Genomic DNA, 13,083 nt, shown 5'->3' on the forward strand with positions numbered 1-13,083 from the left:
CCAACAGGAGGGATTTGCACAGGGGTGTGTTAGAGAGTAGAATATGGCCAAGGAAAGTGCAGAGGGAAATGAGAGGCAAATGCTCACAGAAAACAAAACTAGGGAGAAAGTGGATTATTTTGGTCATGGTTACTGGCTTGGAAAAGTATCTCTGCTAAGGAGAAGAGACAGCAAACGCAGTAAAGAGGAAATTATAAATGAGCATTAACATCACAGAGAAGGACATGCAGACATCTGCTCGCCTTTCCTAGGAAAATCTCAGAAAAAGGCACTTCTTAATCAAAACTCAGCCTCATTCCTGCCCGTTGCCATCCTTCCTCACCTACGCTCTTTATAAACTCTCTACTCAGCAGCTCACTGAAGCAGCAGAACCAGAAATTCAGGGGCAGCCCTTCCAGCTGGGCCTCCCCCCCTCTAGGGACTGCAGTCCTTTCTGAGTAAAGGAGAGACACAGTTCTTTAAAGTAGACGCTTGAGGAGTTCCCATTTAAAGTTGTGGTAGACTTGGCTAATCACCAGGGTGACACGCCCACGATTATTTGTCTTTGATAGTTCCTGGCTCATGCATAAGGGCACTGGATTACAGGGGTCCAGCAGCATCAGCCACGTGGCTGGTTTCTATGACAGCAGCCGGGCCCGGCTGGTCACTTCCATTTTGGTCCCTCTATGGAGTGGCACAGGGTGACCGGCTAGTTCTCTCCTTTCAGGTCTGATGACAGGCTCCCTCTTTGATCAAATTATTCAAGCTCCTGTGAGCCTTCCTCTCTAGTAGGCCTTGACCTTGATCTGCTAAGCACAGTTTTAGCAGAGAATCCCGGTTAGCCAGAATCCCCCATTTTTGGTGTCGGGTAAGTTTTTCCTTCCCCACTCTTGCTATCTAAGTTCTGTCTTTGGCAGGGATCCCTCTAACCCTCCATGCTGCATTCATAGCTGAGTGCAGTGTCTCCTCTGCAATTGTTTTGAATAGTTTTCCTGGATGTTTTTTTTAACACCTCTTTCTGAATACTTTGGCTTTAACACTACCTGAGATGCCTGACCAGGCGGTGGCGCAGTGGATAGAGCATCAGACGGGGAGGACTCAGGTTTGAGACCCCGAGGGCGCCAGCGTGAGTGTGGGCTCACTGGCTTGAGCATGGGATCATAGACGTGACCCCATGGTCGCTGGCTTGAGCAAGGGGTGACTCGGTCTGCTGTAGCTCCCCCCCCCCCCCCCCCCCCGTCAAGGCACATATGAGAAAGCAATCAATGAACAATTAAGGAGCCGCAATGAATAACTGATGCTTCTCATTCCTCTCCCTTCCTGTCTGTCTGTCCCTATTTATTCCTCTTTGACTCTGTCTCTGTAAAAAAAAAACAAAACTCCAACAAAAAACACTGCCTGAGGCCACCATGCCCCAATTTTTCACTGTTTTTTTTCTTTTGAAGGGGGAGCTTATCCATCCTTCCCCATTATCTAAGTCTTCAGACAATTTACATAAAAGGAAAAACAGAATGATTTTTTAAAACTCCAAGCTTCGAACTTTACCTCATTCATAAACAAAAATAAAAAACAATAACACCCATGACAAATAAATGAAAATAATAGAAATCAAAGTTTTACAAATACTGGATGACTCCTTCACACATTTCTAGTGATAACGTAAACATTAGTGGACTCTTTCTGAGAAGAAACCAGGCCCTATGTTAAAAACAAATAAAAACAACAACAATAAGAACATTTTAAGTGAGCAAAAATATGTTGGGGAGTCATTTAAAATATAATTTATGTGAATATATTTAAATCTGAAAGAATAAAAACCCCAAAGGAGGTCAACAAATGGTAATTATTTTTGTTGTGCAGTCAGGAGAAGGAACGATGATAATTTATTTATCATTCTAAGTATGTAACTGATTTGTAATTCTAAAACATCCAAGGAGGCTCTATTTCAAAGTTAATACCAGGTGTGGGAGGATGCAGGCGAATCAGGAGAGACAGAGATGCAGCGAGGCAGCTGTCTCATCCACAGGGTCTCCCTGGGAACTGAGCAGGAAGGCCTCGCTGGAGAGCAGAGCCGCCCAGCCCTGGGCTTCTCCTCCCCGGTCTCACTGCCTGACCCTCGGGGCCTAGACGGGCCTCACAAAGCTGGCAGGTGGGGAAGGAGGTCAAAAACACCTCTTAGCCCAGACTGAGGAAGGTCCCAGGGAGTGGAGTTTCAGAGCAGCTCCCTGGAGAACCCCAGAGAGTGTGACACTGGTTATACACTGTGGTTAAAAACTGCACCCACATTCACGTTCCTCAGCATGCAAGGTAAGATGGCGACTCCTTTCCAATCGATTTTAGTTGCAGGACAAGGCCTCATTGAATGTGACTCTGAGACCCCCTGGGTGACAAGTAAAAAATTATATCACAAAATTTTATTATCAGCATGGAAATTTAGTGAGCTGAGTTTTTTTTAACCTTTTTCTTAATCTGATGACCCTTTCTCTTAATTTGGCCAACCCACTTACAGTTTTAAAAATCTTACATATATATATATCTATATATATATATCTATATATATATATATAGATATATCCATAGATACACACATACACACACACACACACACACACACACACATACATGTTTAATAGAAATATAACTGACACATATGTGTATTATCTGTATTAGCCAGACTGTAAGTTCTTTGAGGAAAAGGCTGGTGTGGAACACTTTTTTATAGGGTTAAAAAATGGAAATGAGACTTACATTAGTATTGATATATTGATGATTAACTTCCACAGTTTAGTTGGTTAAATACACAATTGAATAACTTTAATTTAAAAAATGCAATTTCATGTCAAAATAACCTAGAGATGTTTTCTCTGAACATATGTACCCTGATTTATCTATGTCACCCCATTAAAATTAATTTTAAAAAATTGCAATTTCAGCCTGACCAGGCAGTAGCACAGTGGATAGAGTGTTGGACTGGGAAGTGGAGGACCCAGGTTTGAAACCCCGAGGTTGCTGGTTTGAACATGGTATCATCCAGCTTGAGCGCAAGCTCACCGCTTGAGCGCAGGGTCACTGGCTTGAGCGTGGAATCATAGACATGACCCCATGGTTGCTGGCTTGAGCAAGGGGTCACTCGTTCTGCTGTAGCCCTCCCGCCCCATCAAGGTACATATGAAAAAGCAATCAACAAACAACTAGAGGGCTGCAACAAAGAATTGATGCTTCTCATCTCTCCCTTCCTGTCTGTCTGTCCCTATCTGTCCCTCTCTCTGACTCTCTGTCAAAATAGAAAACGCAATTTCAGCTTATGATCTACTATCCACCTCCCCCCAGGAGCTCATAAATGCTGGTATGTTCTTTCCGCAGCAACTAAATAAAAAGCTCTTGCTTTAAACTCAGGCCCTGTGTTCTCCCAGTTGGTGCTGCGAAGTGTCAATTGTCATGAAACAGAGAAGCCAGGGAATCGGCATTCCTCCTCACTGGGCACTACCCTAGCGCCCTAATTAGAACAGTTTCCCCACTATGGCCAGAGCTACCATTTGAAAGTAGTAGTGAGGTCTGGGCCATCTAAGGGATTTGTTCCCCCAATTTTTCAATTTTATAAGATTCTTAAGAAGTGAGAGCTTGGTCAGCACGTTTAACCATGCACACAGCTCTGTCAGTGCCTCACCTGTGAGTTCCTGCTTGTCCACGGGGGCATCACCCTTTGGCTGTGGGCCTGGGGCTGGTGGCATCTCTAGGTTTGGAATTGACTTCATGATGTTGGCCTGAGCTTCTTCTAGAAGCTTCTCAAACTCTTTCCCATTATAGTAGTCCAGGTTTTGTCTTTTCTCTTCCCATTTCCTTTCTGCTTTCTGAAGGAAAACAACAGGGGAAGAGTTTTAAAAACCAGAGGGAAAAAGTGAAATAATTGTTCCAAGATTTCCCGTTGGGTGGGAGTAGTGTCCCCCAGTTAAAATGGTGGTAAAATAATGCTCTGGGTGATGTGCTGAGGACCACGGCCCATCGGACAGACTGACCTGTGCTGTCCGCTACATCTTCTGTAGCTGCGTGGGCTGCACTTCAGCTCACGGGATGCTTGTTCAGAAAAGCAAGCTCAGAAACTCATAAATGATGACTAAGCACTCATTACACATGTCTACCAACAGTAACTAGAAAGGCACACAGATAGGCTTGTCTATGAGCAAGTTTTTGTTTCTTAAACTGGATCTTCATTGTAGAGCTGCTCCAACAGAAACAAACGCCAAAACGTGCAGTTAGGAGCAAGGACTCCCGTATCTTAGCTCCTGCTCTGTCAACGTGCTCTGTGGTCCCTGGGCTACACTTTCTTACCTAAAAAATGGGGCTGGGGTATTTAGATGACCTGTAACGTCCATCAAGTTCTACAATAGGGAGAAATATGTAAAATGTATTGTTAAATATTTGTACATTTGTTAAAGGAACATTGCTTGTGATTCTGAGATGGCGCACAGATCATTCCAGGAGGGCAGAGCAGATGTTAGCACCCCAGAAAAAGTGGGACTCCGCAATGTCAAAATTAGAAGTGACCTAGGAGGTCACTGATTGAATCAACACATGAGAACATTGGGAGAGCTGAAGGACTTGCCCAGGAGTCACTCCATATACACAGTGGCCACCACCATCACCATCCTTCCTAGCATTTATTATTACCTGCCATGTACTTGTTCCTGTAATGTTTCTTGAGGGCACGGGCTTTGTCTCTGTGCACTGCCCGCCCCAGAGGCCATCAGGGGCCGGTGCACAGTGGGAGTCAACCTGTCAGTGGCAGAGCAGGCAGGAAAGCCCAGGCCCCTTACTATGTAGGTAGGGGTGGAGCCCCAGGTGGACGACTCCTAACTCAGAATAACAATGAGAACTGTACCCTGCGGGTTCTCCGCAGCTATTTGTTACATAACAGTTGTCACCATGATATCCTTTCAATATGGGCATGTTTACATGGCAGATCCATCCCCTCCCAGGAGGAAGTGTCTTTTCAGTTCTCTGTTCCACCCGGTGGGCCCACCATGATGGACCCTCATCAGCCAGGGCATCTGGTAAATGCTGACCTTGATTAGGTGCACAGCCCTGGCTTTGGAGCAGAGAGCAGCTACCTAGTATTTAGAGATACAGCTGTCATGACTGTGGCCTTAGCAGTTATAAGACGTCATCTCCTCTTGAAACCCACATTATCCCTGTCTGACTTGCAAGAGGCAGGAATGGTCAGGGCCAGCTTTCTGGGGATACAATAATGAGTGGAGAAACCGTGGGTGAGTGGAAGGAGAGCTCTAGGGAAGGAAAAGGTGTTACTTGAGATCAGACACTAGCTATTGAATAAAAAAAATATTTAAAGCATAGCCTGCGTTTTCCTCAAGATTGTGTGACTGGAAGGCCTAGCTTTGCCTCTTCCCTTTTACTGTCCCTGCCTCCTTTTCTGAGACTACTTCCCATCCAATTCCCCTAATTCTAGACCCATCACCTCAATCAGTTCTCGATATGGTGTCCAGGTTAGTTTTCAGAACACACCATTTTCTATCACTGGTTCAAGCAGCAGCCTTTCCCTGATACCCACACAGTAAACTGCAGACATCTTGGGCTGCAGACATCTTGGGCTGGGCTCCAAACTCTCCCAGGTCTGGTTCTGGCGCTTTGGCAGCCTTATCTCCTCTTTCTGGTTCAGGTCAAACAGGCTCACTCACGGTCCCTTTGCCCCAGCACTCTGTCCTACAATGCCCTCACCACCCTTCTCTGTTTACCCAGTTTATACTTGTTTTTGAAGATCGGTGGCAAACCCTCCCAGGTCTGCACGTACCCATGGCACACTGGTGCCCGCTCCCACAGGAGCAGGATGGTGATTCACCCGTGTCCTCCCAGCTGCATGCGCTGGAGGCCCTGTGGTGATGTGATATCAGCAATGGTGGGAGTGTTTACACGACAGAAATGGGCAAATGCCTCAATGAGGACTTCTCCCACCAGAGCCAATTGTTAAACCCTCACCATCATAACACTACCTCACCTCACACATTTTTAAAAATAAAAGTATAACTGATACATGTATGTATTATCTGTACAGCCAGAATGTAAATTCTCCGAGGGAAAGGACTGTGAGGCACACTCCTTTACGGTGATATGAAAATGGAAATGGGACTCTACCTCAATGGACACTGCCCTGTTCTTGGCACTCACACTGTGGATCTCCTCAATGAACAAGTTCTGCATGGCTTGTTCATTCATGGGCATCTGTGGGGATGGAGTTGCCTGCGATGACTGCAAAGCTGCGGTCGCTTCCTGTGTGCCAGCTGGAGGGCTGGCTGGGGGGGGGCCGGCCCCCCCTGCAGAGTGCTGGGCAGGGAGCAGCAGGGCCGCGGAGAGCTGGGACGGCTGGATGGCCACAGGAGAGCTCTGTGCATGGTGCACCGTCAAGGGCACCACCTCCGACTTCACGTCGCGCGGGAGCCCCGTGCCAGGGAGGGGCTGCCCTGGGGCGTGGGGTGCCTCTTCCTGGCCCTGCAGGACTTCGGCGGCAGTGGCCTTCTCCATGGCGACATACTGTGCAGCCTGCGCTGCATCTGCACCTTTCAAGAGCCCATCGGTGACACGTCTAGGAGGAAGCACGCAGAGCGGCATTAATGATTACAATAGGTACCTTCCGTTTCATTATGATATACTTGAATGCAGTGCCATCCCAAGGCCAGATGAAGTTTTGTTGCAAAATTAAAACATTATAAAACTCCATAGCAACCCACCAACACTGGTGAGTTACCTCCTACTTATCTCTTGCAGCTGCTTTCTCAGTCATTTCCTCAGACAGTAGCCTGTTTTGCTGTCCAACATTGCTGGCCTGACTGACCCAATTGTGTCACTGTTTTGGGTGACATCTAGTAATCACATGACACTGACAACATCTGCTCCACCCCATCCTGGCCTGGAGAGCACTCACAGATGCAGAGTTCTAGCCCCGAAAGTCTCCCAAGACCCCACACTCTGTTCCTTTCGCTGCCGAACACCTGGGAAGGGCAGCCTGTGTTCCGACCCCTCCGCTTGCTCTTCCCGCGGCTCTGCCTGTTGCGACCTGGTTTCCCACCAGGACCTGACCACACTTTCTGCAAAGCTGGCTTTCTTCTGGGTTAGTCCTCATTCTCTGCTGCTTTTTGGGGTCAGACAGACCTGTGTCTAAATATCAGCTACACCACATTCTACTGATACAATGTTGGGAATGTCACTTTTTTGAGTCTCAGATACTTGTCTATAGAATTTAATAATAATGATGATGATGACAATGTTGATAAGGTGTTCCTCAGGGGTGGTCGTTAGGATCTAATGTAAGACAATGTGAAACATACTTGACTAATAATTTTTAATTAGTCCCTCATTCTCCTCTTATTAAAACACTTTTATTTGAAAAGAGATGCTATATACTGTGACTCTCCCGTTTCTTTTGCTGTTTACTTTTCCTCCGCTGTCCCTTCACGCCCCAGGGACCCCCCTGCCCTCATTCTACCAAAGCCAGCTCTTCTATCTTTAATAAGCTGCTTCATGAAGGCAACTTCTGATCCTAACCACTCCTCCTTTCTTCCCTCCCCGCCCTCGCAGTCAGGCAGGGACACCTTCTGTCTATTTCCTGAACTCCAGCCCACATTTCTAAGTGTCCAGTGGGCATGTGTTTGGTTCTTCTTCCCTCACCTCAAATTCAATACATATCAAAATATTTCAGCATCTTCCCAAGCTGCTAAGCTGCTCCGAACTGTGACTGTCACCTGCTTTGTCTTCTCTGCCATGGCATCAGTACATATGCATGTCCCTTGGGGGGCTGTGCACATCCCTGTCTCCTCCACAGCGGGGAATGCAGCACAGCACACAGGACAGACAGCAGGAAAAATTCATAGTACAAAAGGCTTGTGATAGGCAGCCTGATGACAGCTAGAATTTTGTAGAATTTTGTTTTATTTTTATCTGAAAGTTACTTATCTGGGTTTGCCATTCTGACCACTGAGCATTTACTGGACAAAGAATCCTATAACATTCAAAACATACAACCACATCTTTGTTTTAGAACTTGTATTCCCTGGAGATAAGGCAAACCCTGAGCGTCATCACTCTGTGCTGGCTCTGAAGTTTTCTTTTCGTTGTTTTCAGGGAAGGGAAAGAGAGTGTTCTCCACCAGCTGCTGTTTCCCTTAACAGGGGTGGTTTGTTCGAGGCTTTGAGGATGGGTTACCACATTTAGGTAAGAGCTTAGTGAAGAATTCTTTTAACAGATTTTTATCGTACTGGAAGAAAAAGTTTACTGTGACCATTTAAAATGAGTGAACCTATAAGAAAATGTAATTCAGGTCCAATGTCTCCCTGTGCTCAGTCAGCTGTGGTCTTTGCAGGAGGAGCACTGCCGTTGACTTCAGGGTCCCTTTGGCATCCTGGAACTTATGCAGGTGACAATATGGCTGCTTACCACATTTTCATCTCAAAAGAGGCTCTTTCTTGAGGTCACTGTTCCTAGAAAAATCTCACTTGCTCCTATGGTAACTAATCCATCTGAAAGTCAACTGCACCACATATTCCTCTCATAAATCTGACCAAACGATTCCAGCTTGTGATTAAAATCCTCCTAAGACACTGGTCTTATATGTCACTTCTGCTTGAGACTTGCTCTCAAATCTGGTCTAAGATCTGAAGGGGACAGTCTCTGCAATTTCCTAGTTCTACTAAAAAAACTAGAAACTCAGGGACTGCCCCTGTTGGAATCCGGTTCATTTTTGGTAGTTTTGTCTATTTGCCATGTGAGAGAGGAAGTTTTTCATAAGGGCAAGGCTCCTACTTGTCTTTATTATCATACCCTTAACACCCAAACAAGGGCTGGGACAGGTGGGACTGCCGGACTGTGAGGGCAGCATAACTCCAATGAACTCTGATCTCCTGAGTCCAACTATCAGGTCCTGTCCTGCCTCACCGCTGACCTCAAGTGGACTTCCTCAAAGCTCAGAGTCTACCTACCATTAGGTAGGTAGTAACAACAACTGCCTACCGTGTAGGGTTTCAATTGGGATCAAGTGAGCCAGTCTACATAAGGGGTTGGTTCAGTGCCTGACACACAGAAAGTGCTCACAGACAGACATAAGCTACTGTCATGAATGTGCTGAGAAGAAAAGAGAGTGATTGTCACTGAACAGTGGAGTATATAAAGGTGCATGAGATGTCATTTATAAAGGTGTTACTGGCAACACAAATCCTGCATGCATATGTCAGCACTTTTCCTGTGGTTATAGAGTTCAAGGATTTTCTTTTTCTTTATATTTTTCTGAAGTGAGAAGCAGGGAGAGAAAGAGACAGACTCCCACATTAGCCTGACCAGGATCCACTCTGCATGCTCACTAGGGGGCAATGCTCTGCCCATCTGGGCTGTTGCTCTGTTGCAGCTGGAGCCATTCTAGTGCCTGAGATGGAGGCCATGGAGCCATCCTCAGCGCCTGGGCCAACTTTGCCTTGGCTGTGGGAGAGGAAGAGACAGATAGAGGAAGGAGAAGGGGAGGGATGGAGAGGCAGATGGGCACTTCTCTTGTGTGCCCTGACCAGGAATCGAACCCAGGACATCCACATGCTGGCCAACGCTCTACTGCTGAGCCAACCGGCCAGGGCCAAGAATTTTCTTTTCCATGGAAGTCATGGATGATCTAGCTGATTTATTTTAGCCTTTCTTCCAGTGCAACCCACTTTTACTGACAGTCAGGGTGACTGGCCTGTGGCACTCACGGGGGTTTGTTTTTCTTTTCTAGGTGGGACCAAAGCCTCCCCAGCACGTCTCCCTGCCCCACTGCACGCCCCGCATTGAGCCCAAAGCCCCCCAGCACGTCTCCCCGCCCCACTGCACGCCCCGCAGTGGGCCCAAAGCCCCCCAGCACGTCTCCCCGCCCCACTGCACGCCCCGCAGTGAGCCCAAAGCCCCCCAGCACAGCTCCCCGCCCCACTGCACGCCCGCAGTGAGCCCAAAGCCCCCCAGCACGTCTCCCCGCCCCACTGCACGCCCCGCAGTGAGCCCAAAGCCTCCCCAGCACAGCTCCCCATCCCACTGCACGCCCCGCAGTGAGCCCAAAGCCCCCCAGCACAGCTCCCCGTCCCACTGCACGTCCCGCAGTGAGCCCAAAGCCCCCCAGCACAGCTCCCCGTCCCACTGCACGCCACGCAGTGAGCCCAAAGCCTCCCCAGCACATCTCCCCGCCCCACTGCATGCCCCGCAGTGAGCCCAAAGCCCCCCAGCACAGCTCCCCGTCCCACTGCACACCCCGCAGTGAGCCCAAAGCCCCCCAGCACGTCTCCCCGCCCCACTGCACGCCCCGCAGTGGGCCCAAAGCCCCCCAGCACGTCTCCCCGCCCCACTGCACGCCCCGCAGTGAGCCCAAAGCCCCCCAGCACAGCTCCCCGCCCCACTGCACGCCCGCAGTGAGCCCAAAGCCCCCCAGCACAGCTCCCCGCCCCACTGCACGCCCCGCAGTGAGCCCAAAGCCTCCCCAGCACAGCTCCCCGCCCCACTGCACGCCCCGCAGTGAGCCCAAAGCCCCCCAGCACAGCTCCCCATCCCACTGCACGTCCCGCAGTGAGCCCAAAGCCCCCAGCACAGCTCCCCGTCCCACTGCATGCCACGCAGTGAGCCCAAAGCCTCCCCAGCACATCTCCCCGCCCCACTGCACGCCCCGCAGTGAGCCCAAAGCCCCCCAGCACAGCTCCCCGCCCCACTGCACGCCCCGTAGTGAGCCCGGTCACCTGCGCAGCACGGTCAGGGTGTCGGTCATGCTCCGCACTCTCTGTAGGAGGCTGTCCAACCTGTGCGGCTCCTCCTTCAGAAACCGCACGGCTTCCACCTCTATGCGCAGGATGGCTCGCATCTTGTTTTGTAAGGTAGGAAATTCTCCTGTGGCCAAGAGCAGCGGGTGAGTGGAAGGAGAAGTCAGAACAGGAAGCCCCCGTCCCACACCCAACACTGGACTGGGCACAGCGCACAGAGTGCACCAGCCACAGTGCAGTTCACACATCTTCGGGTGGCAGGAGTGTGTCAGACAGAGATGGGTTCAAAGTGACCATGGGCAAGGGCAGGGCTCCTCCAGGCCTCATTTCCTGTCTGTATAGTAGGGATGAGGTCAGCTGCCCCTTAGGTTTGTCTTTAGTGAGTTTGGTACAGATGCCTGGTGCACTGTAAAGGCCCAGGAGGAGAAGCTGTTATTACCACTTAGTCCTGAATCTCACAGTGCCCACTGCAGTGGTGGATTCCAAGTGCTCAGAGTGGAGCATGACACGTGTGTGATGAACACTTGCACACAGGAGTAAATGAATGAATGGATGAAGCCCTCATGGTCTGACTGGTTTTCAGTAACCCTAGGAAACACACCTCAGGCTTCTCCCTTCAAGAAGGAGGCTCACCTTTCAGGGAAGCTACAGCTTCTCCCACTTGTCGCAGGAGGAAAGCCCCGTCTTCCACATCCTTCAGGGTGACCACTCGGCCAGCTGATGCAGAGTCCTTCTTCAAGTCTTCCACGAGGACTTCTAGCTCACTGGGGGAGCGACAGACCACAGATGGGCATGAACACAGAGGTCCTCAAAAAGGACAGGTGCGGTAGCACAGGGTGTACCTGGCCTCCCACGGTGTGCTGGGGCCCAGCCCACCTCGCCTTTCAGCTAGATGGCGGGAGCACATTGTAGAGGAGCAGCGTAGTTTGCCTTAAAATATCCTGCTGAGGTGCCAGGCAGGCATGAGCCCGTTTACCCAGCGCCTGTGTGTGGAGGTCCAGGGCAGCTGGCTGACATAGGACCCACTCTTCATTTTCAGTGGCACTGATGCAGGGATGTGTGCACTTCATGACAGGATGGGGGGTGGGGAGGGAGGGGGAGGAAGCAAGATGAGGAGCCCAGATCATGCTTCTCAACCTTGGTGCTTGACAGTCAGGACCAGATGATTCTTTGCAGCGGGGCCCATTCTGTGCGTGGAGGGGTCTACAGCACCCCTGGTTCCTACACACTAGATGCTAGTAGCACTTTCCCTCACCCTGTGACAAACAGTAATGTCTCCAGACACTATTAAATAGCCCCTGGGGGAGGGGAGCAGACTTGCCACTTATTGACCTTCTGGTTTATACTGACTGTCCCATTAATAAGGACTGACATCCCTTTCCAAGACACAAAGAAATGATCACAGATCTGATACACACACGCATGCACACACACACCTTAGGGTACTGCCAGCCCCAAAAGAATTTAGCTAAGATCTTTCACTTCAAAAAACAAACACAAACAGACAACATCCTGTCACTGGGGCACAGTAATAAGCCCATCCTAAACACATGTTTTTTAATCACTTGTTTGCTTGTAAATCCAACAGAGAAACCCACCCCTCTTAACGAATGGGAAAAGAACTTTGAGAGGAAGAGCCACTAGGTGGCAGTAAGTGAACATCTCTCCCAATGCTGGAGCCCTGGGTCCATGGAAGCAGCAAGAAAAGGGAGTCGGTATCTGCAGAATGATGGCCACCAAGGCCCCTCCCACTAGGTGGGCAAGTGGATGCAGTTATGGATGGCATGAGAGCTGCAAGAGGATTCAGGTAGGATGTCGCTTCTGTTCAACAAGGACCGCAAGGCAAACAACAAGTTCCTCCACCTCTGAGAAGGAGGGTGAAGTTTTTGCTATTGTCTCTCATTCTGTTATAGAAAATGAACTGAAATTGCCTATGGTCCCTTCAGAAGAAATAATGCAACTTCAGGACTGAACTGGAAAGCCATCTTCTCACTGCCCACCTTTACAAACTATGCGAAGGCATCCCCACTGGGAAGTTCCCACAGTTCCCGCGTCCCTGAGGCACAATGTGGCCTTCCCTTCCAAGAGTTCTAACCACGTGTACAGAAGATCTCTTCCATTTCCTGTCTGCACAGAATTATTCTACTGTGTAGACTGGACACACCGTCCAGTCCTTCTAAGTTTTAATGAAAGAGCTAAGACCCAAATGTTATCACAGTCCCATTAACAGTCTTCCAGTGGCCAGGTTGCAATTAATACTCTAAGGAGCTGTCATTTGATCCAAAGTCAGTCGGCCTAAAATTCTATTTTAATCTCTTCTACACAATGTGACTCC

At 49.2% G+C, this 13,083-nt stretch overlaps 1 protein-coding gene across 24 annotated transcripts in view; it reads right to left on the reverse strand.

Moving 5' to 3' along the window:
* The window catches only part of KIAA1217 (KIAA1217 ortholog), a 561,660-nt gene that overhangs the window by 14,418 nt on the left and 534,159 nt on the right, over positions 1 to 13,083 (reverse strand). For 23 of the 24 annotated variants that reach the window (XM_066383953.1, XM_066383955.1, XM_066383952.1 and 20 more), the window contains 4 exons: positions 11,382 to 11,512; positions 10,728 to 10,875; positions 6,127 to 6,574; positions 3,647 to 3,830 (listed from right to left, as the gene is read on the reverse strand). In XM_066383953.1, coding sequence (XP_066240050.1) covers positions 3,647 to 3,830; positions 6,127 to 6,574; positions 10,728 to 10,875; positions 11,382 to 11,512 — 911 coding nt within the window. The remainder of the gene's footprint in view (positions 1 to 3,646; positions 3,831 to 6,126; positions 6,575 to 10,727; positions 10,876 to 11,381; positions 11,513 to 13,083) is intronic. The other variant, XM_066383935.1, reaches the window with a different exon arrangement.

Source organism: Saccopteryx leptura, chromosome 5 (assembly GCF_036850995.1).
Source record: "Saccopteryx leptura isolate mSacLep1 chromosome 5, mSacLep1_pri_phased_curated, whole genome shotgun sequence".
In the NCBI taxonomy this organism is placed as follows: domain Eukaryota; kingdom Metazoa; phylum Chordata; class Mammalia; order Chiroptera; family Emballonuridae; genus Saccopteryx; species Saccopteryx leptura.